This window comes from Sabethes cyaneus, chromosome 1 (genome assembly GCF_943734655.1).
Source record: "Sabethes cyaneus chromosome 1, idSabCyanKW18_F2, whole genome shotgun sequence".
Lineage (NCBI taxonomy): Eukaryota > Metazoa > Arthropoda > Insecta > Diptera > Culicidae > Sabethes > Sabethes cyaneus.
This window is the reverse complement of record NC_071353.1, coordinates 138928630-138954962: the sequence shown is the minus strand read 5'-3', so window position 1 is coordinate 138954962 and position 26333 is coordinate 138928630. Positions and strand designations below refer to the sequence as shown.

At 44.4% G+C, this 26333-nt stretch overlaps 2 protein-coding genes across 6 annotated transcripts in view; one reads left to right on the top strand and one right to left on the bottom strand.

Annotated features, from left to right (window-relative positions):
• Positions 1-22513, top strand: part of LOC128741811 (uncharacterized) — a 49924-nt gene extending 27411 nt beyond the window's left edge. For 4 of the 5 annotated variants that reach the window (XM_053837894.1, XM_053837884.1, XM_053837904.1 and 1 more), the window contains 6 exons: positions 779-1397; positions 1457-1976; positions 2037-2184; positions 11874-12885; positions 12941-14230; positions 21759-22513. In XM_053837894.1, coding sequence (XP_053693869.1) covers positions 987-1397; positions 1457-1976; positions 2037-2184; positions 11874-12885; positions 12941-14230; positions 21759-21938 — 3561 coding nt within the window. In that variant the 5' untranslated portion in view covers positions 779-986 and the 3' untranslated portion in view covers positions 21939-22513. The remainder of the gene's footprint in view (positions 1-778; positions 1398-1456; positions 1977-2036; positions 2185-11873; positions 12886-12940; positions 14231-21758) is intronic. The other variant, XM_053837913.1, reaches the window with a different exon arrangement.
• A 775-nt stretch (positions 22514-23288) lies between these two features.
• On the bottom strand, positions 23289-24366 carry LOC128746297 (uncharacterized). Its single transcript, XM_053843345.1, has 2 exons — positions 24275-24366; positions 23289-23733 (listed from the first exon to the last, which is right to left on the bottom strand). The coding sequence occupies exons 1-2, from the start codon at positions 24364-24366 to the stop codon at positions 23289-23291; spliced, it is 537 nt and encodes a 178-aa protein (XP_053699320.1).
• Between the last annotated feature and the right edge of the window lie 1967 nt (positions 24367-26333).

Below are 26333 nucleotides of genomic sequence, written 5' to 3'. Positions count from 1 at the left end.
TTTAGACATATTTACTTTTAACCCAATCTTTTTTGCTTCGTGCTTTAGTATGGTGTACTGTTCAGTCACCGCCACAGATGTTCTGCCGATAATATCCATGTCATCGGCAGAGCAGACGAATTGACTAGATTTGTTGAAAATCGTGCTCCGCGGGTTGATGTCTGCTCGGTTCATAACACCTTGTTGGGCTATGTTGAACAGCAGGCATGAGACCCCATCACCTTGACGAAGCCCTCTGTGTGATTCGAATGAACTTAAGCAGGAATCCGAACACAGCACTTATAGACCGTCCATCGTAGATTGAATCAGTTTGATGAGCTTCCTGGGAAAACTGTTCACGTCCATAATTTTCCATAGCTCTTTCCGGTCGATGGTATCATATGCGACTTTGAAGTCAACGAACAAAAGGTGCGTAGGAAATCTGTATTCACGCATTCATTTGATCCGCTGTAGACCGCTAATCGACGAAACTGGCTTGATAAGTTTCTACAAATCTGTTCGTAGTTGGTGATAGTCGACAGAAAATGATTTGGAACAACACTTTGTAGGTGGTATTGAAAACGGTGATCACTCGATAGTACTCACAGTCCAATTTGCAGCCCTTTTTGTAGATCGGGTAGATAACCCTATCTTTCTACCCCTCCGGTAACTGTTTCGTATCCCAAATTCTAACAATTAGTCAGTGCATACAAACGACCAGCTTTTCTGGTCCCATTTGAATAAGCTCCACTCTGATGCCAGTACATAAAACACAAATCGTTTTCTTTTTCTTTTTCAGACTCGTCAGATACGTCAAATGAGAGCAGTCACACGTCCCTCGTTATTGTTTTCTGTTCTTCCACAAGTACGCGCAATCTCAAGCAGCTAGAACCAAACAAACGTGGCAATATGCCGTCACTAAGTACCTAATAATCGACACAATAAACTCTTACTCATAGCTCATAAACGACACGACCGTCGCAGCGCGTAGGAAGCAAAGAAATAAAATGCGCGCAAAAGTCGGCACCCTGGACGAAATCAGAAAATCGATCGTCGTTGCTGCTGAATCGGACGATGATACCACGCGCTCGTCATCAGGTGGCGCTTCGAGTGGGGTGATGATCGGAGCCACCGGAGCCAACGGCGCAGCACAACCGCAGCGAAAACCCGACCTGAGCTTGCTGCGTAAACCGATCCTGACGGCGGTGACCGGTTTTCTGGAGGCACACAGAGCGTACGAAGCGGGAACCGATGAGATACGCCGACTGCTGGCCGGCGAGTGCGACCTGATGTACGAGTGCCGCGTGTGCCGGAACGTTTTTCGCTGTCTGACCAACTTCATCTCCCACAAGCGGGTGTACTGTCGGGAGCTGTTTAATGCGGCGCAGAATTTCCACTTTCAGAACGATGGGTTTATGGTAATTTGATTTTAAAACCTTCGCATTCGCATTCGTTTCTAAAACTGTGCTTTTTCTAGGACCAAGATATCACAACAATTTTCCAGGCGGAGGAGGAGGGTCAGCGAGAGCCGAAGAAAGCTCACACCGACGTTCTGAACAAGGATCTGTCCAGCATAGTCGAGCGATTAAAGCGTAAACAGTTCAGCAGTAACGCCATCGCAAACCATGTGACTGAGTATTATGATAGGATTAATAGTAAAGTAACGCAAGATGATCTCAAAAGACAGCAACATGTGCTACAGCTGGATAAGGTTCCGCAGTCGCGGGCAGCCGTCTATCAAACCGTCCGGCGCGACGTGATCGCGGACAACATGCAGGCTCGGGTGGTCGAACTGGAAAATCTAACCAACAATAACAATACCATACTGGGACTGGACGGTAAAGTTCTAGACCCTTCATCACGGCCTCAATCGACAATGTCAGTGCCATTCGATTCGACGAGTCAGTATTTCAAGCCCATAGAACCACTGGATAAGGCTAGCAGCAGGGATGATTTAGCAAATGATCGACTTGCATCGGCACTGATCTGTCAGGAATGTAAGTGACGACGCATCTAAATGCTTTGATCTCTTAGCTAATTCGCTTGCATTGTTACAGGTAATTTACAGTTTGACACTATAAGTATGCTTCAGTTGCACGATGAAATGAAACACACGCCTTCGACGTTCGTTTACTCGTGCCCTTCGTGTCCGCAAAACTTCAAAACGCCAGCATTAGTACTCCGACATCTCAGTACAGATCACAAGTGAGTGCACTTTTAAGGAAAATTTACTTTTGACGTAGGACTACGCCTTACCGCCGGGTGTCATTCCAAAATTTAGATTCAGGTTAAATTTTCTCATACATTTTCAGTATGATCACTTTACTTTCCAGGTACAGACGACAATTAGACACACATCCTAGCTACTGGAATCAGTCATTTCCATTGATAAAAATTAACGACCAAGTTTCCCCGTTCCATGCGGACGAAAGTTATTTATATCGCTCAAATCTGGACTAATTTGATTTCCTGAAAGTAGACTGGTTTGGGAAAGGGCGCAACAACACCATTACATTGAACGGTTTATGGCTATACTGAGATAATGTGTTAAGAACTGATGTTTTACAAGGAATGCTGATAAAAGTGATGCAATCCTTGAATCTGTCTTTTCGCGTTTTCTGATTACGGTGGGTATTAGATGTATCTAACCCAGAAAGTAAAAGAAATAAAATGAACCAATTTTCGTTCAATAAAAAACACGGTATCAAAATCTTGCATATTTCATTGAATGTACGCTAATTGGCATAATTTTTGCTAATTTGAGTGCATGTCAGATAAACAGCAAATATCCCTAAAATTGTATTATTAAAACAGAATTGAAATTAAACCTCCATTGTTTTGTGGAGTTTGATAAACATAAATTAGTTCTAAGAATGACAGCTCGGATTTATTTTTAACGTAGGCCGATCATGTCTTACGGCAAACTTTGGGATAGGGTGTCATTCCAAAAAATCAAAAAATGAGACCGTCATGAAAAAATGATAGGTTTTGAGTGCTAATAGCTTAGCAGTATGATGAAACTGCAAAACTTCGATATGAGGCCAAAAATATATTCCGTAGTTCAATTGGTAAGTGGGACTCTAAATCACACTCTCGATTGGCGCCCGAGTGTTTTGACAATTGACTATCACCACACGACACCCTATATTAGATAGTCTCACATTTAGTTTCCGTCCTTCCAGTCTAACCAGTACCACAAACGCTCCACCCACCCGGAAGTAGTACTTGTTGGTACCAGATCGCTACCCTGTCCCGCACATACATGACCTTCTAAATAAATTTTCACGACACTAGACTTGGTACGTGCTTACTACAATGTTTCAGTGGAAGAATATGAAATTCCAAAAACTTCAGTAATAACTTCATTCGCGCTTTTCGAATTTACACAAATACAGTTAAGGCTCTGCAATACAAACCAGTCATTTCAACGTTTCATGCACAGTCCTCGGGGATCTGCATTTCATTGTTGTGTTTGCCGACGATATTTGCATTGCATCCGCATCTGGAGAAGAGCATCTACAGCGCTACGGTCTCGAACTCCGACGCTTACTAAAAGTTTTGTATTTATTCATCTGCAGTGCCTTGGATTTACAAAAAGAACTGCAACGGTTAATCACAGGAAATCGAAGAACAACACACGAAAATTGAAGCGGAACGCTTTGGCAAAGGAAGTCTTCGATAACAGCAAGCAGAGTCTAGCAAATGCCGCTTTGCTGCACTATCCAGACTCCTCTAAACCGATGGGATGAATGGTGGAGGCTTCGGACACAGCTGCAGGTGCAGTAATTCAGTGGTACGTTAACGGTGCTTGGAGACCGTTAGGATTTTTTCACAGAAATTAACAGAGTCAAGTTCTAATGCAGTAAACATCGCGTGAAAAAAGTAAAACATTGAGAGCCCGACGGTTTGATGTTATACCTACTCGCTGTTCTCTTTTATGGAGCATTCCCTTGAAGATTCTTGGTGTAGCTGCAAGGAGATACTGTGGCAATACAGCCCATGAGAGCGAGAATATTACCTGAACTACCTGTAGCTGCTCAAGCCATAAGTACTGAGCATTACTGTTACTTCGTTCCATTACGGGCAACACAAATGCTTTGACGGTTAAGAACCGCTTTTGATAATTGTCACATTAAAAAATCTGCTGATATGCTATGAACAAGTGTAACAATTGGAGCTAACTGAAATTAAACCCTAACTCATCGCAAATACGTCAAAATGCATTGAAAACTATGGGTTTAATAAAATAAAATTGTTTTAGTGACATCTTCATATACAAATGTGTTCGTTCTTAAAAGAACGATTTTCAGTAATTAATGAAACTTGGAACTTATGGCTTTCTTCTTGTTTTTTTTTAGCAACATAACAGAACGGCTTGGCTGTTCGGCAGTACACCGTTCCCACCCTAATATAACCTAAAGCCCTATAAAGATATACATTTATAGGGCTTAAATAGGGCCTAATATATTAATATATGATAATACTAGCTGACCCAACAAACTTCGTATTACCACAAATTAACCTGTGTTGTACATAAATCATGAATCTCGGATGATCTTTGTCACAATCTCGAGTTTTGCAAGCCCCCCAGTGGCGCTTCCGACGGCGGGTCACTGGCAACACTCGCGACCGTCTCGTCCTGAATGATCTAGTGTTACTATAGATAGTTTTTGTGGTCTTGTATTGACTAATGTTTTATGGAAGAGTCTCGAATTTCTCGAGTTCGATTAGTTTTTGAGTTTCGCAAAAATTTCTGTTTTATTTGTATGAGAGTCCACATCCCCTTACCACAGGGGTGAGAGGTCTCTAACTATCGTAAAATAAATTCAAGACTCCAAAATTACCCACATGCCAAATTTGGTTCCATTTGCTTGATTAGTTCTCAAGTTATAAGGAAATTTGAATTTCATTTGTATGGGAGCTCCCCTCTTAAAAGGGGAAGGGTTCGTAATTCACCATAGAAAAAATTTCTGCCATCTAAAACTCCCACATGCCAAATTTGGTTCCATTTGATTGATTAGTTCTCGAGATAAGAGGAAATTTGCATTTCATTTGTATGGAAGCCCACCCTCTTAAAGGGGAGATGGGCCATAACTCCCTTTCTAAAGAAGAGAGGGGTCTCAATTCACCATAGAAAAAATCTTGCGTCCAACACCACTTACATGTCAAATTTGGTTCCATTTGCTTGATTAGTTCTCGAGTTATGGAGAAATTTGTTTTTCATTTGTATAGGAGCCCCCCCCCCTCTTAAAGTGGGGAAATCCATAGAAAATATTCTTGCCTACAAAAATACCCACATGATAAATTTGGTTCCATTTGCTTGATTAGTTCTGGAGTTATGAGGAAATTTGTATTTCGTTTGTATGAGAGCCCCCCCTCTTAAAAAGGTAAGGGGTCCTAATTCATCATAGAAAAAATGGTTGCCTCCAAAAACACCCACATGCTAAATATGGTTCCATTTGCTTGATTTGTTCTTGGAATTATGAGGAAATTTGTATTTCATTTGTGTAGAAGCACCCCCTCTTAAAGTTGGGATGGGTCCTAATTCACCATAGAAAATATTTTTGCCTCCAGAAACCTCCACATGCCAAATTTGGTTCTATTTGCTTGATTAGTTCTCGAGTTATGAGGAAATTTGAATTTCATTTGTATAGGAGCCCCCCCTCCTAAAGTGGGTAGGGGTCCCAATTCATCATAGAAAAAATTTTTGTCTCCAAAAACACCCACGTGCCAAATTTGGTTCCATTTGCTTGATTAGTTCTCGAGTTGTGAGGAAATTTGTATTTCGTTTGTATAGGAGCCCCCCCTCTTAAAGTGGGGAGGGGTCCGTATTTACCATAGAAAATATTCTTGCCCTCGAAAACTTTCACATGCCAAATTTTGTTCCATTTGCTTGATTAGTTCTTCAGTTATGAGGAAATTTGTATTTCATGTGAATAGGATCCACCCCTCCTAAAACGGGGAGGGGTCCCAATTCATCATAGAAAAAATATTTGTCTCCAAAAACACCCACATGCCAAATTTGGTTCCATTTGCTTAATTACTTCTCGAGTTATGAGGAAAATTGTGTTTCTTTGGTACAGGAGCCCCCCCTCTTAAAGTGGGGAGGGGTCCTCCTAATTTACTATAGAAAATATTCTTGCCCTCGAAAACCTTTACATGCCAAATTTGGTTCCATTTGCTTGATTAGTTCTCGAGTTATGAGGAAATTTGTATGGAAGCCCCCCCCTTTTAAAGAGGAGAGGAGTTATAATTCCCCTTATAAAGAGGGGAGGGGTCTCAATTTACCATAGAATAAATTCTTGTCACCGAAAACACCCACATGCCAAATTTTGTTCTATTGCTTGATTAGTTGTCGAGTTATGCAGAAATTTGTGTTTCATTTGTATGGGAGCCCCCCCTCTTAGTGGGGGGAGGGGTTTCTAACCATCACTAAAATCTTTCCTGGCCCCAAAAAACCTCTACATGCATATTTTCATGCCGATTGGTTCAGTAGTTTTCGATTCTATAAGGAACATACGGACAGACAGACAGACAGACAGACAGACAGACAGAAATCCTTATTTATAGGTATAGATTATAAATTGTCTTACCCCTCGTTCATGTTTGCCGTTCCTTCCAGTTCCAACACATTAGTAGTTCATTCATTCATTCATTAATCAGCTCCAGGCCGTGGTTTCCTCTGCTGTACGAAGAAGTCGTCTCCATTCTACTCGGTCCATGGCCGCAATTCGCCAGCCACGTAGTCTACGTAGGGTCCGCAGGTCGCCTTCCACTTGATCGATCCATCTTGCTCGCTGCGCGCCCCGCCGTCTCGTTCCAGTCGGATCGTTATTGAGAACTTTTTTAACCGGGCAGTCGTCCGACATCCTCACGACATGCCCAGCCCATCGCAGGCGACCGATTTTTGCAGTGGCAGCGATGGGTGGTTCCCTAAGCAGCTGATGCAATTCATGGTTCATTCGCCTCCTCCACGTTCCGTCTTCCATCTGCACTCCGCCGTAGATGGTGCGCAACACCTTCCGTTCGAAAACACTAAGGGCGCGTTGGTCCTCCACGAGCATAGTCCATGTCTCATGGCCGTAAAGGACTACCGGTCTAATCAGCGTCTTGTAGATTGTTAACTTCGTGCGGTGGCGAATTTTGTTCGATCGCAGCGTCCTACGGAGTCCAAAGTAGGCACGATTTCCTGCCATAATGCGTCTTTGTATTTCTCTGCTGGTGTCGTTGTCTGCGGTAACCAGTGAGCCCAGATACACGAACTCTTCTACCACCTCGATTTCATCACCGTCTAAATGAATTCGGGGAGGGAGGTCAGCATTCACTTCTTTAGAACCTCTTCCTTTCATGTATTTTGTTTTCGATACATTAATGACAAGTCCTATCCGTTTGGCTTCAGCTTTCAGTCCGATGTACGTTTCCGCCATCCTCTCAAAGGTACGTGTAATGATGTCAACGTCGTCAGCGAAACCAAGAAGCTGGACGGACTTCGTGAATATCGTGCCACTCGTGTCTATACCCGCTCTTCTTATCACACCCTCCAAAGCGATGTTAAACAGCAAACATGAAAGCCCATCACCTTGCCGTAACCCTCTTCGAGATCCAAAGGGACTCGAGACTGCCCCTGATACTCGAACAACACACATTACTCGATCCATCGTCGCCTTGACCAATCGCGTTAGTTTATCCGGAAATCCGTAGTAGTGCATAATCTGCCATAGCTGATCTCGATCGATCGTGTCGTACGACGATTTGAAGTCGATGAATAAATGATGCGTGGGCACGTTGTATTCGCGACATTTCTGCAACACTTGCCGAAGCGCGAAAATCTGGTCCGTGGTGGCACGGGCACCCATGAATCCCGCTTGATATTGCCCCACGAACTCCTTTGCAAATGGTGATAGTCGACGACATAAAAGTTGGGAGAGTACCTTGTAGGCGGCGTTCAACAGTGTGATTGCGCGGTAATTGCAACAATCCAACTTGTCGCCCTTTTTGTAGATCGGACATACGATGCCTTCCGTCCACTCCTCCGGTAGTAGCTCATCCTCCCAAATCTTGACAATGACCCAGTGCAGCGCTCTAGCCAGTGCGTCACCACCGTATTTCAGCAGCTCGCCGGGTAGCTGATCAGCCCCAGCCGCTTTATTGTTCTTCAGCCGACCGATCTCTTCTGCTACCTCCTGGAGGTCAGGGGCTGGTATTCTGTCGTCTTCTGCACGTGCTCCAAGATCTATTGCCATATCGTCACCTCCATGTTCAGCTACATCGCTGTTAAGGTGCTCGTCATAATACTGCTTCCACCTCTCGATCACCTCACGTTCGTTCGTGAGAAGATTACCGTCTGAGTCTCGACACATATCGGCCTGCGGCACATGGCCTTTGCGCGAGCGGTTTAACTTCTCGTAGAACCTCCGTTTATCGTTAGCACGGTACAGTTCTTCCATCGCCTCGCGATCCCGATCTTCCTGTTGGCGCTTTTTCCTCCGGAAGACTGAGTTTTGCCTGTTCCGTGCTTGTTTATATCGATCCACATTCGCCCTCGTACGGTATTGCAGCATCCTCGCACGTGCTGCATTCTTCTCCTGCACTAATTGCTCGCATTCGCCGTCGAACCAATCGTTTCTTCGGTTCGGATTCATTGTACCTAGTGCCGCTAGTGCAGTGCTACCGATGGCGGTCTTAATGCCTTTCCAACCATCTTCAAGAGTTGCTGCGCCAAGTTGCTCTTCCGTAGGTAGCGCTGCTTCCAGCTGCCGCGCGTATTCCTGGGCAACTCCGGTGACTCGTAGCTGCTCGATGTTGGGTCGCGGCGTACGACTTCGACGCGTGTTATGCACCGTCGAGAGTTTTGAGCGCATGCAAACTGCAACTAGGAAATGATCCGAATCTATATTCGCACTGCGGTAGGTGCGAACGTTTATAACATCAGAGAAGAATTTACCGTCGATTAGAATATGGTCAATTTGGTTTTCTATTCGTTGGTCTGGTGATCTCCAGGTGGCCTTGTGGATATCTTTGCGGGGGAAGAAGGTACTTCGGACTACCATTCCGCGGGAAGCTGCAAAATTTACGCATCGTTGGCCGTTGTCGTTCGTTGCGGCATGCAGGCTGTTTGGCCCGATTACCGGTCTATATATAGCTTCCCGTCCTACCTGCGCGTTCATGTCACCGATGACGATTTTCACGTCCCGTCGCGGACAGCCATCATACACCTGCTCCAGCTGCGCGTAGAACGCCTCCTTCTCGTCATCGGGTCTCCCTTCGTGTGGGCAATGCACATTGATGATACTGTAATTGAAGAAACGGCCCTTAATCCTCAACTTGCACATCCTTGCGTTGATCGGTTGCCAACCAATCACACGCTGGCGCATCTTTCCCAGTACTATAAAGCCGGTTCCCAGCTCGTTGGTGGTGCCACAGCTCTGGTAGAAAGTAGCCGCTCGATGCCCGCTTTTCCATACCTTCTGTCCTGTCCAGCAAAGTTCCTGCAGTGCTACGACTTCGAAGTTTCGGGGATGTAATTCATCATATATTATCCTATCGCAACCCGGGAAGCCGAGCGATTTGCAATTCCATGTCCCGAGTTTCCAATCGTAGTCCTTATTTCGTCGCGTGGGTCGACGCCGATTGTTCCGATCCCTATTTTCTTCTTCGTTGTTGGTAACTTTTAGTTTTCCAGGGCGGCTTGTTGGGCCTGCCCCTAACCCCCTGTCTCGCCGGAGGACCATCGTGCACAGCACTGTTTAGAGTCCCTGCTGGTATAAGGACGAGTAAAATAATCAGCCGCCCCTAACATGGAGAACAGACGCTGTTTGAGCCGCACCTCCTTGGTGAACAGACGCTCGTGTTTGACGAAGCATTTCCTCTACCGCCATGCTATGGTTACCGCGCCAGTATTCGCGTCGCACCTCCTCACTTCGCTATTGTCAGATTGACAACATTGCCCAGGCTACGCCGCATTTGGTATCATATGACTCGTGGAGGCGTGAGGCGGGAGCTTGTGAGGACCAGAGCTGTGTTTGACGCTCCTTCCAGGTTGTCAACTCACCATTTGAAGCCCAATTAGTAGTTCACAAATGCTAAAAAAACGGGTACAGCAACGGTAATGCGTAGCGACAGAAAACGATGCACAGCTCACTGGGAAAACAAGCAACACAAGCACAAACGAAACTTTAACTTTGCCTCCTTTGTCCAGACTGCCATTTTAAAAACCGTAAAACTTGCTGGTTTACGTTTAAGTTTAAGTTTATTCAACGTAGTAATGCAATGATAGTCCATGAAAAATAGGATGGACTAAAATTGTACCTGAAATGTGAATAAAGCAAGGACTAGCTCTTCGCAGAAGGTAGAGCTATCAGTTGCTACGGAACGAGCGAACAGCGAACACACACAACAAGCCTTGGAAGATAGTTTGTTCGAACAAAACGTGGTCTGCTGCGTGGTAAAATTTTCAGTTGCTGTAAAGCAGATAAAGGCGAAGGTGTCGCCGGCGTGTGAGAAAACCACCAAGAGGTTTCGCAAAGGGGCCATCCACATACCACGTGGACAGCTTAGAGGGGGGTAGGGGGTATGGAAATGTCCACGCTTGTCCACGGAAGGGGGGGAGGGGGTACGGAAAATGTCCACGTGGACAAGTTTTTTTTTCATGCAATAGAAATTAGAAACAACTCAATAGAACTGCAATAGAAATTTTTTTACAACTCTTGCCTTCTTTGTGAAATGATAAATGTAACGGAACAATTCACGAATATTCACCAGTCACGTGACTCATTTATCACATAGGTCGCACTTGCGCCAAATGATTGCATTTTGCCTCAAAATCAAATGCAGCTCGCTAAAAAAGGGCTTGGACGGCCAAGCTGAGATGTTCTGGATAAAGATACTCTAGACAAAGATACTCTGGACAGAGAAGAATCGTCAAGCGAAAGTCAAGCTATCAGCTTTTCTGCAGTCGATAATAATTTGCAGTAAACAAGATCATAAGAATTAAGGTCCTAACACCGTATCCGTAATCCGTATGCAATTTAATACGCTGCGGAAAGTTGACGGAAAATCCATGGAAAAACTCAAATTTCCGCAACGCCTAAAAAGCCGTATGCATTGTGTCGCGGCCTTTAGACTGGCGCTTCCTTTCACGTCAGCTTTTTGATAAATACTGCATAAATCAAGTTAAAAACAATATTTAGAACAATGCATTTCTGGTTTGTTAAATTTGACATTAGAAAAAAAATGTCCACGTGGACAAACAGGGGAGGGGGGTGGGGGTTGAGGGAATGTCCACGCTTGTCCACGGAGGGGGACGGGGGGGTTGAAAATTGGTATTTTTCTGTCCACGTGGTATCTGGATGGCCCCAAACCACATCACCAAGAGAGAAAAGAAGAAAAATAAGGCGCGTAGAGCTATAAGTGCGTCTGTTGCCTGGTTGCTTACGAGGCTGTCAAAGCTCGTTTGTGTTAAGTAAATGTTGCAAGTTTGGGTTATGATAATCAAACAATCGGCCCTTTTAAGGGCCCACACATAACGCTGGCACGGAATAAAATAGAAACAGATTTAAGAACTAGTGCCCCAACTCTACTAAGTCGCTACTGTCGCTATCCACTTACGAAATAAATCGAATCAATTCATAGAAATAACTCTGAAATTTACCCAAGTGACTTACGTAGTTCTACGGCACCTATGCCGTTGTGTTAATTGTTGACGTATCGAATTGCAGCATAAAATTCGGACTGATAATGCTCAAGAAAAGTATCTGTATTCGAAATCTATAGAAAGGTTCATAAAATATTAAGAGAACTGTACCAACATACGTAGTCCAACGCCAAACTTGCATTTGTGTCCCGAGATACAAACCCTTATAACATTTTCCAAATGTTTGGTCTCCTCTTTGCAGCAAACCCTTGCGTCGGATCAAAGCGATGCGTGAAGGCATACTGAAGCGCCGCATTCGGGTGGATGAAATAGTTTCAAAAGGGCCATCTCGAGAGCTTTCTCGGCTGCTGCAATCCGGAACCGGCAGTAATACTCGCACTAGTTCTCCCTTAGATCGGAAACCCTCGATTGAAGAGCACGACGAGGCAGCTGCCACGCGGGCTTGGATGGAAAACCTTGAAAATTTCGACCATGGCCCAATGTGTTCCTACTGTGGGAAGAGTTTCGAACGCAAAGCGGTACTTACGACCCACAAACAAACGTGTCCGCAGAGAATACGACAAACGGAAAATGGAGCTGCATCAGTTCCGCTACCGTCGAAGACGGGAAGCTCTTCCGGCAGACGCAGTAAAGTGAAGCATGCCACGCAGCAGCTCTCACCGGCTGAACCGGTAAAAATTAAACAAGAACCGATAGATTCGATGCCGGCCAGCAGCGATGAATCGAACTCGTACGATGTGCCGCTGGCGAAACTCCAGACGCGAATTTCTCAGGACAGTGTGTTTACGATTAAACCAGAAGAAATTACCGCACTTAGCGGTTGTGATGAAAAGAATAGACGCAAACGAAAGAAGGCCACTATAATGCTTAGAAATGCTAGTGACGATATCAGCTTTGAAGTGACCGAACCGGAACAAAGTTCGTTGTGTAAAGATGAAGAATTTAGTGTACCTGTTGTTAAGAATGAACCCATAGAATATTCCGTGGCTGTGAAGCTAAACGCACCAAAGGCTAAACGTGGACCAAGAAATCGCAAGAAACCGGTCCCGGAAGAAGAAATTAACGAGCAAGTAATGAAGGAACTGTTCGAAGCCAACGGTGCGATTGTGTGTAGATGCGGTAAACGGTATGTTGATCCTGAACAGTACAAACATCATTTGCGGGTATTCCACAATCGGCAGCGGCGATTTTGGTGTGCGGTTTGTGATTTCAAAGGCTACCGGAAGGTGGATACCATCAACCATTTGGTGCAGGTTTGTTGATTGCTCGTGAGTTTTTATAGTAACACTAATTGTGTCTTGCTTCTAGAATCACGGCTATGCAGGCGACCAGAAAGATATATCTTCACTGATAAACTTCCAACCAGTCGAAAAAGACGATAAAGCTCTTCCAGAAGAAAGCCAGTCGATCATGACCGTTATTGAGACTGTGAACCGTAGTTATGATACCAGTGCGACTGACATATCCTTTACTGAGGTTACTGAATGCAGCACTTCCGTGGATGCTTTGGACACAACACACGAGCTGAGCTTAGTTGATGTTTTCGCATTAACCGAACCCGACGAACCGTCACCTAGAAAACGCGCTCGGCAAAAGAGTGTTCGTGATTCGCTCCTTTGTCCATCAACAAAAGCAAAACCCTTGGAAAAAGATGACGACAGCAGCACCACCAGTTCTACCTCAAAGCGGCCCATTCGGAACCGCATCAAACCCGTTGACAAAGATTTCGTTTACGATCTGACACATTTGCTCCACAAGGAGGAAGATCTCGAAGATTTTCCACTGCCCGAACTAGTCGTGGCGGATAAACCTGCTGTAGTACCTGCTGCTCAAACTGTTGCCGTCAAACCTCCAAAGTTCGAATCTAGTCGTACACCTCCGGTATCGGTTGCGGCGGCAACTCCGCCACCGGAAAAACGAGTGGAAAGTAAGCGACAATCGCTAAGATCGCATGCCCCCAAACCACTGCCGTCGGAACTGATACGGGGAGCAGCCTATCAAATGGCTAAGCGGCAGGTAGACTTAGGGCTGGCTGCATTCCACCGACCGCCCATATTCCCCCAAGAACGTGCCTTCAATCCAGGAACAATAGCCGCACGGAAACAACGCTCTGCAGGCGGCATTCACGAATGGCCAGTGATAAAGAAAGAGCGCCGTGTCGGCTCAATCAGCAAGAACAAATCCGACATACAAATCAAACGCAAGTATACGAAACGTGCCTCAACGACGCAGCTCGACTCTGTTCTGCCGGAGTTGATCCGAGAAAAGCGAAAAGCTATCCCACGACGCAACAGCGTCGTTCCGTTGCCGCAGAAAATCTCCGCTTCGATTGAAATTCTCAACAAACTGAATGCTTCTCGAAGTGCGGCCGGTCTCGAGGTGGTACGAATGGGCGACTTTCCGGCGGCGAGGAAATGTCTGTCCGAGTCCGATCTTCGCAAGTACATAGATGCTCACCTGACGGACTATCGGAAGAAACTTTCGCAGGTTAATCTGAACGGCACCACGGCCGAAGATGTTTCGCCGCCAGCGGGTGAACCTCGCAAGCGGATCACACTGCTGCAGCGCCTGCAGGAAAACAAGAAGAAGCAATTGCAGGTAAATTTATGTATATTTTTTTGGGAATTATGTTGAATGCGTTTGAAAAGTACTTGCATACTAGTGATACCGAAAAGTGGCTGCTTCCTATTGGTTCCATTCCTCTAAATTACCTCTACAGTAGGATCACCTAGCAACTCCGCCCTGGTGCATTCGTATGATTGATATTTCGTGCCATTTTATCTTCTGTGTTAAAGCGCTTTCAAAATCTTATTTTTTTTTACAATTGAACAGATAAATGAACAGAGACAGTATTTCCAAAATTCGAGATCAACAATTTTCCCGAGAAAACTAATCATATTTTTTCTAATTTAGTATTTCAAACAGCTTAAAGGTAGCCCACAGAAAATTTATATCTTGGCAGTTTGCAACGATCTGCTTATCGACCTTTTTAAAGGCTGGAAACCCATTTGTTTGAAATCCATTCTCTTCGGCCACTGTGCACTGGCAGCTCCGCTGATCGAGATTAAAGTTGTTCGACAAAGGCCCTTGTTATCTTAGTAATTCTCCAGTGAGCGGACGTAGTTACGACATCCAAGTTTCTCGTCCCACTGCTGAATAGGTGCAAGGCGCAAACGTGTCTGAGCGACTGTGCCCGTGTTTTCATGCCAAATTTCATATAACCATGCATGGTCCCAGTGGGCTGCACTGTACCCAGAAGACATCTCTATTCAACTCGGCCCACGGTTGTTCGCCAATCTTACACTCTACGTAAGGTCCGAAAATCGATCCATCTTGCCCGCTATATACCTGTTCGACGCTTTCTTGTCGGGCCGTGGAAAAGCATTTCTCTGGACAGTCGTCCGACATTCTAATAACGTGTCCAGTCCACTGCAGCCGACTGATTCACACAATATGCAGAAGCTAGTGCAATTCATGGTTTGTTTGCCCTCTCCACGTTTCGTTTTTCCATCCGCACTCCTTCATAAATGGAGAGAGGGTACTGTCAACTCTATAGACGAGTTGGCGTGAAATCCGTCTACAGAAACCTCAACGCCGCCACTGTTCCAGACCGATATTCTTTCGCTCATATACAGAACTCCTTTAATATCTTGCATGGCAAGACGATTTTTTCTTGTACTGATCTACAGCGTTCATATCATCAGATTCCCAAGGCGCCGGAAGACATCCCGAAAACGGGTATTGTGACGCCCTTCGGGTTGTTCGGGTTCAAATTCATGACGTTTGATTTGCGGAACGCCGGTCAAATATTACAGAGACTTCTTCAAGACATCTTGAGTGACTTGGATTACGTGTTTCCTTATGTCGACGATTTATGCATCGCATCGGAAAACATTGCCCAATATGAACAGCACCTGCGTGTAGTATTCCAACAACTTAGAGAGAACGGCCTCACGATCAACATCGTCAAATGCCAGATTGTCTTACCAGAAGTTAATTTTCTGGGACACCTCATCACTTCGGCCGGCATCAAGCTCAAAAACCAGACAAGGTAGAGGCAATTTTGCGAATTCCTCAGTCTACTATCTCTAAGGAACTGAAAAGTTTCTTGGGCAGCATAAATTTTTATCGGCGGTTCATTCCCCACACTGCCGACAGTCAGCAACTTCTGCAGTCCATGATTCCAGGAAACATCCGAAACGACCAGACATCGCTCACCTGGGAGGATATGACAAATGCTGCCTGCAAAAAGTGTAAGCAGGATTTGGCAAACGCCAGCATGTTGGCACACCCTTGTGCAAATGCTTCCTTCGTCTTAGAAGTGGACGCATCACCCACGACCGTCGGCGCAGTTCTGCACCAGCTCGTCGAAAAAGGACGTCAACCACTAGGATTTTTCTCCAGCGAATTAAGCGATTACCTCCGGAAAGCCAGTACGAGAGCCAAGGCAGAACCAGAGCCAGCCAGAGAGTTGTACCTACGCAATGTATATAGCAGCTAAACATTTCAAATACACTTTGGATGCTCGTACCTTCTGTATTTACACCGATCGCAAACCTCTCTCCATGGCCTTGGCCTTCCGGCAACGTCCAGAAAAGGCCATCCCTACACAACATCGTCGACTTGCGGTCATAAGTGAATACACAACCGACATTCGGCATACGTCCGGTGAAGCGAATAAAGTAGCCGACATGCTGAGCCGCATCGAATCACCAACATTGATGATGTCATTCACCGTTATTCTGTTCTTCGAACGGATGGGATTTTCGAACAAAAGTGGATGGTATTCTTCAACAGCAAAACCAAATGGTCAAAACGAATCGTTCGAAACAAGTCGAACGAAATACAGTATAAGGCTGATTGATTTTGAGCTTTTGACTAAACACCAACAAAGCGATCCCAATCTTGAGGCCTTCCTCGATGCACCGCCACCCAACACAGGAGCACAACGGAAGTCGCTTAAATCTCCGCTCTGCTCGATTCCAATTTATTGTGATATTTCGACAAATTCAATCCGGCCATTCGTCCCGAAAGAATTTCGCACACAGAAAATTCGCAAGCTACATTTGGCTTCTCATCCCGGTGTGTGGGCCTCGACTCGCTTAGTCACCGATCGTTTTGTATGGCCATCGATCCGGCGTGTTTGCAAACCTTGCCTAAAATGTAAAATTCAGCGTCACAATAAATCTCCAATTGTCTAAATACGAACACCAGCTGAAAGATTTGCTCTCATCCACATGGACTTGATCGGGCCATTTCTACTGTCCGGTAGCAACGCAACGCAACGGTAGCAAGTGTTTGTGAATTGTTGGATCTCACGATTTGGAGTACCAGTCAACGTCACAACGGATCTCGGTAGCCAGTTTGAATCCAATCTATTCAACGAGTTGACCAGGTTACTTGGAATCAACCACCCGAGAACAACCCCTTATCACCCTCAGGCGAATGGGCAAGTTGAACGGTCCCACCGACAGCTAAAAGCAGCGATCATGTGCCACAAGCACCCCGAGTGGACAGGTTCACTGTCTTTCGTTCTTCTAGATATGAGGACAACAATTATTAAAGAGGATATGCAAGCATCATCAGCGAAGATCATTTTTGGCACAACACAGCCACAGCCAATCATTCCAAGGCAGCTACGTTCATCTAGAAGGAGTTTGGCCACTGTAGCCATGTCTTTGTAAGAGTAAGCGTGTAGGGCGCTATATCTCTGCATATTAGCGTTGATAGGAGGAAATGTTTATCAACTTAGGAACTATATGGGCTTGTTTCATTATGCCTGATTTTTGTTTTCAGGTATAATAAATTCAAATTTGTCACGAGGTTTTCGAGTCACTTTAAGTCTCGCATGTGCGTAATATTTTTAGATATAGGTTATCAAATTATGGTTGTATATGAGCACCAATGGCATTATATTAAATTTATTAAAAGGTATTTTTTAAAGGTATCTTAATTTTCGTAATTACTGGCTTTGCCAGAAAATTTTTGAATAGTCAGGTTAGTCTCATATAACTCGCCCCATCTACTAACAACAATTCCTTTCCCGAAATACTTGTGAAGATGCAGAGGATTCCCTGGTCTTTAGTAGCAACAAGTATTGGACTAACATTCCTTCCCATCCCTCCAGGACCCGCATTCGGACGTGGCCGGCGTCGGTATTGATCAGCATGCAGGGACCTGATAAGGTTGCACAATGAGGAATAGCGTGCTGTCCCAAGTATGCTCTTTCCAGCCATCATTTTGCAATTTTCATCGGTTCTGGTCAATAACGGAGTAGCAGCACACGGGCGGTATCCTATGCTTATGCTTATGCTTATGCTTATGTAGCCATGTCTTTGTAAGAGTGGACGCAGTAAAACCGGCGAAAACGAAAGGTGTTCATCATTGACATCAATGGCAAACGGTCACCGATTTCTATCGATCGCTTAAATGCAGCGTGCGTGCAGGCCGAAGAAGAACTACCGAAAACTAGCAACAGTTTTACACCAACATTGTTTGATCAGATGTCAAATATTGCTGTAAGTTAATTTGGCGTGATGAAAGTATAGAAATAGAAAGACGAGGAGGAAAGTTTAATTTGAAGAAATCAGGTTAGAAGAGGATTTGGGACTTTGGAGTTTAGAAAGTGCAGTTTTGAAGGTGGATTCTGGGTTAGGAAAACGTACTAGCCTGGGCAAAGTGATCCGACATTTCGGCAGATGAGTGATCACCCAACCAGACAGAATCACAAATCGACCGTGTTCTGAAAGACGGTCAGCACTTTTCAGACAGTATCGACGTCAGAACCTATCCGGGCGCTAACATTGATTCAGATCACTACCTAGTGATGGTAAGGATACGTCAAAAACTATCTGTTGTGAACAACATACGATACCGGCGCCCGCCACGGTATAATCTAGCGCGCCCGAAGCAACCGGAAGTCACCGAAAACTACGCGTTATCGCTCGAAACCGCGCTGCCGGAAGAGGGTGAACTGGATAAAGCCCCTCTTGAAGACTGTTGGAATGCCGTGAAAACAGCCATTAACAGCGTAGCGGAGAACGTCCTAGGCCGTGTGGCACCGAATCGACGTAACGAATGGTTTGGCGAAGAATGCCAGCAGATATTGGCTGAGAAGAACGCAGCGCGGGTACAAATGCTGCGTAGAGCCAGCCGTCAGAATGTGGAGCGATACAAACAGAAGCGGAGGCAGCAAACCCGACTCCTCAAGGAAAAGAAGCGCCAAAAGGAGAAGGAGTGCGAAGAACTCGAACAGCTGTACCGCTTTCACGACACACGGTAGTTCTATCAGAGACTCAACGGATCTCGCAAAGGCTTTATGCCGCGGGCCGAAATGTGCAGAGATAAAGATGGAGGTATCTTGACTGACGACCGTGCGGTGATCGAAAGGTGGAAGCAGCACTACGATGAACACCTGAATGGCGTGCAATGGCGGAAGACCATGATAGCGGAGGAAGTGACCACATTGGTGTAGCAAGCAACGAAGGAGTGCCACCCCCATCGATAAGGGAAGTTAAAGAAGCCATCCAGCGGCTGAAGAACAACAAAGCAGCGGGAAAGGATGGCATTAGAGCGGTACTTCTTAAAATGGACCATCAACTGATTGGCAAGATTTGGGATACGGAAAGACTACCGGAGGAGTGGAAAGACGAGGTTATCTGCCCTTTCTGCAAGAAAGGTGATAAGCTGGATTGTGAGAACTGCCGAGCAATCACTATCCTGAACGCCGCCTACAAAGTGCTGTCCCAAGTCATCTTTCATCGACTATTGCCAATAGCCAATGGATTTGTGGGAAGTTGCCAGGCCGGCTTCATGGAGGGTCGGTTTACAACGGACCAAATCTTCACCCTGCGGCAGATCCTCCAGAAGTGCCGCGAATTCCGAGTCCCCACGCACCGCCTGTTCATAGCTTTCAAAGCCGTATATGATAGCGTAAACCGACAAAAGCTATGGAAACTTTTGGACGAAAACGGCAATCCGGGTAAGTTTACAACTAGACTTATCATGGCTACGATCAATGGGATCCAGTGCTGTGTGAGAATCTCGGGTGGATTGTCGGACCCATTCGAATTTTGCAGGGGACGTCGACAAGGAGATGGTCTATCCTGCTTGCTATTCAACGTAGCGCTTGAAGGTGTTATAAGACGATCGAAATGCGGGGCACGATTTTCAATAAATCCAGTCAATTTATATGCTTTGCTGACGACGTGGATGCTGTCGGCAGCACATTTGAGGCGGTGGAAGATCAGTACACCAGACTAAAACGCGAAACAGAGAATATTGGGTTGAAGATAAATACGTCTAAAACGAAGTACATGCTGGCGGGTGAGGCCGAGCGCGACAGGGTCCGCTTGGCCAGTACCGTGGTAATCGACAGGGATGAGTTCGAGATAGTCGATGAGTTCGTATACCTTGGCTCACTGGCAACAGAGGACAACAATAACAGCCGTGAGATTAAAAGACGTATTATCAGCGGAAGTCGGGCCTACTATGGACTTCACAAACACTTGCGGTCGAACAATTTGAGCCCCCGTACGAAGTGCACACTGTACAAAACGCTAATTAGACCGGTGGTCCTCTATGGGCACGAAACGTGAACACTAATAGAAGCAGACCTACAAGCATTCGGAGTTTTCGAACGGCGGGTGCTAAGAACCATCTTTGGCGGGTGCTAAGAACCATCTTTGGCGGAGTGCAAGAGAACGGTGAATGGAGGCGAAAAATGAACCACGAGCTCGCGCGTCTCTAAAATGCAAGACAATAAGTTATGCAGTCAAAAGGCTGATAAACAGCAACAAACAGCAACCTGTAGTATAAAACGCCAGGGATGCTAATAAACGATTGATTTACTGCTTATATTAATGCTTATTAGTTACCTGGGTACGGACAACCAAGAATTCAAGTTAACGTTAAAGCTGGACGGATACGTTGGGCAGGACATGTTGCTAGAATGCCGGACAACTATCCTGCAAAAATGGTTTTCACATCAAATCCGGTAGGAACAAGACGAAGAGGGGCACAGCGTGCGAGGTGGCAAGACCAGGTGGAGCGAGATCTGGCGAGCACTGGGTGCCCGCGGAACTGGAGACCAGTCGCCATGGACCGAAATAGATGGAGAAATTATACTGCGCAAGCCTTGTCGTAAGACGTTGGGCCAATTAAGTAAGTAAGTAAGCAAGAGTGATCGTCTAGCGCTAAAGCGGGGTATTTGGAGACCCCACCAGAATACTCCTTACAGGCTATGGCATGGGGCCCGATCACCGGTCTATACATAGCTTCCCTACCGATTTGGGCGTTCATATCCCCGATGACGACCCCGTGGCGAATATATATCGTACGTTGTCTCTAGATAGACGGAGATAGTCACGACAACGCATTCCTGCGCATAGAACGCCTCCATCTCGTTGTCGTGTCTATCTTCGTGTGCATGAAACGCCATTTTGTCCTCAATATACGCATCCTCTCAGCATTTCCAGTCTATCACGAGTGTCGTGTATTATACGCCACAAAGCCCGTTCCCAGTTTGCTGGTTGTTCCTCCGCTCTGGTTAAATTGGGTTTGGCGCCACGAATCTCCCACACTTTCTTGTTTTTGCGACAGATTTCCAACAATGCCACAATGCCGAACTCTCGGGGTTCTATCTGATCGAGCTGCCAGTGGACAACTTGTTAAGCGTAGCTACCTATTACCCCCTCCCTTCCTTCCTTTCCACTCTTTCCTCTCCTTTCCGAAAAAAATTTTCATTACTTTCCCCTACCGTCCCTCCATCAATTGTAGAACCATCGTTTAAAAAATATTAATATTAATGCCTGACCGCATTTCAAGGTCAAAGACAAAACACGAGTTTGGTCAGAATGATTATATCGACGTCCAACTCTATGACAGCAATAAAATAATCATATATTTTGGTTCGAAGTCCACACACATTCTAAAAATAAATCAACGGCGGATCGCACTTTCAGAATTGCAAACCGTACTCACGCCTAAAAACTTTAGGTGGGAGCACTGTGTGAATAGCTCCCCAAATCAGTTGCATGCATGATTGTTCGTGTAAGAGTGATGTACTTTAGTAATTAAGTTTCAAGTATATTGAATATTTAACAAACAAACAAAATTATTTCCGCAGCAAAGCAGTACTCCGAAACGAAAGGACGGAACGCAGCCGTCAATGGAACTTCCATCACTTCCACCCGGACCACAATCACCATCGCCGCCAACGCTAGCGCCCCCAAATGGTAACACGGCTACGCCCGTGAAAGTAACCGACGCGCTGCAAGCCAAATTTAAAAAAAATGCGACGATATAAGCTTCCGATTTGTTCGTTCGTTCGTTCTTCCCACTGGTTGGTTGCTTTTGGTGAAATATTTGTTCCATTTATAGTATCTAAACAACATCTAGTGAGTATGTAATAAGTTCCACATTGGTTTTAATTTGCTTGCTTTAACGAAAAACTTCACGAAAGAACCGTGAAAGACCACCCTGTCAGCTAGGATAAACATAGGATAGGAATTCGATTAACCATTATTGAAGCATTTCATTTCGTTTTTAAGTTTTGAACAAGCTATTTTTATTACGTTACCAGCAATTTGTTTTGTGCGCACGGCGTAAGAAACATAGTTTTAAGTTTGTTTTTTTGTACGATAATTATTATAAGATTATCCTGACGTAGCTATATTTCGCAGTAGGTTTAGGAGTAGCATTGAATTTGTGATTTCCTAGAGGTTATTTTCCACGAGAAGAAACATTTAATTGTTACAACAACTTACCGATGCAGTGAAGTGAAATCTAGTTCAAAACAACCTGAGTGTGTGTGTACTGCTTGTTTAGAGAAAAGTAGTATACTTACTACAAAACCATTTGTCAATAAAAGAAGAGAATGAATTTAACGATTGAAACTTGATCATTAGTTGTGTTTTTTATCGCCCGAAGACGCATTGTTTCTCTCCGCTTCATCGTTTTCTAACGGGTCCTTTTCGATGTGTCCGTCGTCATCCTCTTCCACATCATCAGCGGTGAACTTGTCCTTGATACTACCGGTGTTGGTTTTTGGTTCCATTTTTCGATACAGCACACCCTGGGTCTTTTCCAGGTATCCCGGCAGCCAGAATACAGCTTGCAGTAGACTGAAATTCGTTCGACAATCGACATCAAATAATCAATCACTCAATCTAAGTTAAAGAAAATGATTTGCGTACCGAAACAAAACCCAACCGGAAAACACTAGGCAGAGAACCGTGCCTGAAGTTTGCATCATTGCCGCGTAGTCGGGAACCACTTGTTGATTTTTCATAGTGGGTGATGAGAGTAATTTATGACGATTATTCTAAAATTTTAAACTGTACCTGCCAACTTGACACCAAACTGATAACTTTCAATCAATCAAATCGAAGGAATCATCGACGTAAGTACGTATCACAACACAAACCAAATGTTTGACCATTCCAGTATCCAAGGATACACCCCACGTAGATAGAATAGATAATTGGACACTTCCCTTCTATTCGATTTCAAACTCATCATTACCTCCATGCTTGTGCGTGTGAGTCGACTCACGAACATACAAGACGAACATGAACAACCGCAAAAACATCGGCGTTTCGATTTATTAGCATAAAAACAATGAAAGTCAAAAATACATTTTTATAGCACCGTGATACTAACCGTCCAGTTGCAACCGCAAAAACTCCTCCACAAACGATTGCTCGCCAAAGTCAAACCCCTCTTTGGTCAGCTCGGTTACCAGTTCGTCAACCAGCTGGTCGGAAATACGCGAAACCGTACGCCAAGGATGCTGGAAGTTCTCATTGACGTAGACGGGATTCTGTGCCATCCGCCGGATGGCCTGCAGACGATCGCCGCAGACCTGTTGCTTGAGCTGTGCGTAAAACTCCTTACGGCGCTGGTTGCGCTGCCGGCTGGCAACTTCTGCCGCCAGATTCAGATGGGACTGAACTTCGGGGATCGTTTTTCCGGATGATGGGCTACCACCGGCTGTCGCCGTTGGGACTGGTTCGGCTTCCGCCGCGGCGGGTGATACGATTTCCAGATACTGCAGATTGCGTGAGAAATTGACCTTTTGTATTTGTGGTGGAGCGTAGGCGCTGAAATGATAAGGAAAATACGCAAGTTTTAAATTAGGAAATGTCGAATGACGAACGCGATTATTGATCAGGATTTTTTTTATTCTTTGAAACTAATTCAAACGTTCAAACGTCCCTTCCTTTTTTTTACTGCATAGTACGTCTCGATTCGTTCGAAAACAACTATTTGTATGAATCTATCGATAAATGACAATGGTCTAAGGCTCATATAAATTATAAAGCGGCCAGAGGAATGGTTATCACTAGAACCTACTTTCTTCGCCTAAATATTCCGAAACGCTCTTGAGGCATTCAAATAGAGTCTCTAGCTCTCAGATCAATCGTGTTTTGATTGTTGGTCGACACTTCTCGAATGACACCGAACATAAAAAGACGGTTTTTTCGGGGACTTAATATCGACTCTGACTACTATCGAGTCGTGTATAAGATTCTCGCAAGGTTATCGAATGCATCGAAGGATCGTAATATGAGGACTCTGTGCTTAAACATCTCAGAACAACTGGAAGAAAGGGAAGAAGATATAAGCGGGCTGTGAAGGAACCTCCATGGTGCCATTGAAACAACTGCTTGGAAGGAGGTAGAGGCACGACGCGTGGAGGACAGTGTAATAGCTAGTTTGATGCCGAATGCCATAGTATGACAGATGATAAGAACCAGCCCAGGAAGAAAAGAACCCATCGTCGGGTGATTCGCCAGCAACGACACGGAGTTTGTACAAAACGGTCAAGTCCAGCAACTTGTTTACTGACAAAACGGCGGTAGCAACCAGATGGAAGGAGCACTTCCAGACGCTGTTGAATGGACCGTGTAAACACGGAAATCAACATGAACAGGATAAGAATTGTCTGCGATGGACAAGCTGTGGAGCCACCAACACAGGATTAGGAAGGCAATAAGTAAGCTGAAACCGGTAAATCTGCTGGGAAGGACGGTATTTCTGAACTTTTAAAATCGACCGCTAGGTCCCATGGGTTACCAATCCATTATTACCATTATTAAATAGACTAGTTTTGAGAGTACAATTTGAAGACTCCTTGTTTGTTTGTGGACTTCAAGGCGGTGTACGATTCAATCGAACAAAACGAGCTGTGGCAGATAATGCTAGAACATGGTTTTCCGACGAACTTGTTACACTGAATCAGGCGACAGAATAGTCAATGACGTTGGATGAACTGTAGCAGCGCGATACAGTTTCTAATCTGCTATTCAACATCGCCTTGGAAGGCACAATGCGAAGAACAAACGTGAAAAGGAACGGGACTATCATCGCGAAATATCACATGCTGCTTGGTTTTCAATCAATCAATCGTAGAGTAGTGGAAGAGGCGCTGAAGCCTTTCAAATTCCCAAGTAGCACACGTTGTCACAATTAAGTCGCAGCGGCTGATATGCGACAAATTTAAATGTAAAATTTGGGTTACAGTATCTTAAAATATAACCTTTGTGTAGCCGAAATAGCGCAACTTATGTAACTAAATATGGTTACATTAATAGTTACTCAATAACCAATATGTAACATGTATGGTTACAAAATGGTTACTATTGAAGTTACACTTTAACTATAAAATGATTTCCAATTGGTGGCAAATTAGTTATCTTGAAACTATTATTGCATGGCGAAAACAATGCAGCAGGTTACAATATTGCTTGAATGCAAGAAGATTTATCTCAATCTATGGCTATCAACGTCAAGCAGTAAACTTAACTGATGAATATAGAAGAGCGTATTAATTTCGCCCGTTATCTCAAGACAAATTTTAATGCAGTTTCAAATTTATGGTGAAACCTATGATTCTAGCTTTAAAATATTTACGCGCCCTAATTTAATCTAGCTTTTCATTACTTACTACTTTAATAAATTTATTTTTTGCAAAACACATTTTACAAAAATATTAAGATTTTAATTTTTTTCTGATTTTTTCAATTTATTCTTTGCCAGAAATCATTCAAAAATACATTGAAATTCAACAAAAGTAATTTTTGAGTTTTCGCTATCACTTAGAAAAATTCATAGCCATTTTGCCTTTAGTTAATCATACAAGGTTACATTTCAGTTACATTCTAATTGTATGTAACCTAAACTTTGCTTATCTTTACTATGAGTAAAATTTTCGAGATCTACGCGTTTCCAAGGTACAGTGGACCAGTTGTTGCGAAAATGTTACTAGCTAACTTTTTTCGACTTCGTAACTGCTCGTAACGGAAAATTAACTGTTTTGCGACCACCAAGTTGACAACATGAATAATGGTTTCATTTGTGTCATTTGGTAACTACTTGGTAACTTTTTGAGATTTTGCTCATCACAAAACTAAAATGGAATAATTTTTAATTTTATGTGACCTAACTCGTTACAGCTATCATAATTCATTTCATTGTTGTGCAATCTTTTTTTTTGTTATTTGTTTATAGAAACTTATAAGTACAACTTTGGAGGCGAATCAAATTATTTTTTGCTCAATCCGTCGTGTTTACAAGGTACAGTGAACGAATTGTTACGAAAATGTTACTAGCTAACTTTTTTGCGTTTGTAACTGCTCGTAACTGAAAATTAACTGTTTTGCGACGAACAAGTTGATGACAGTTCGAAAAAAAGGTTTCG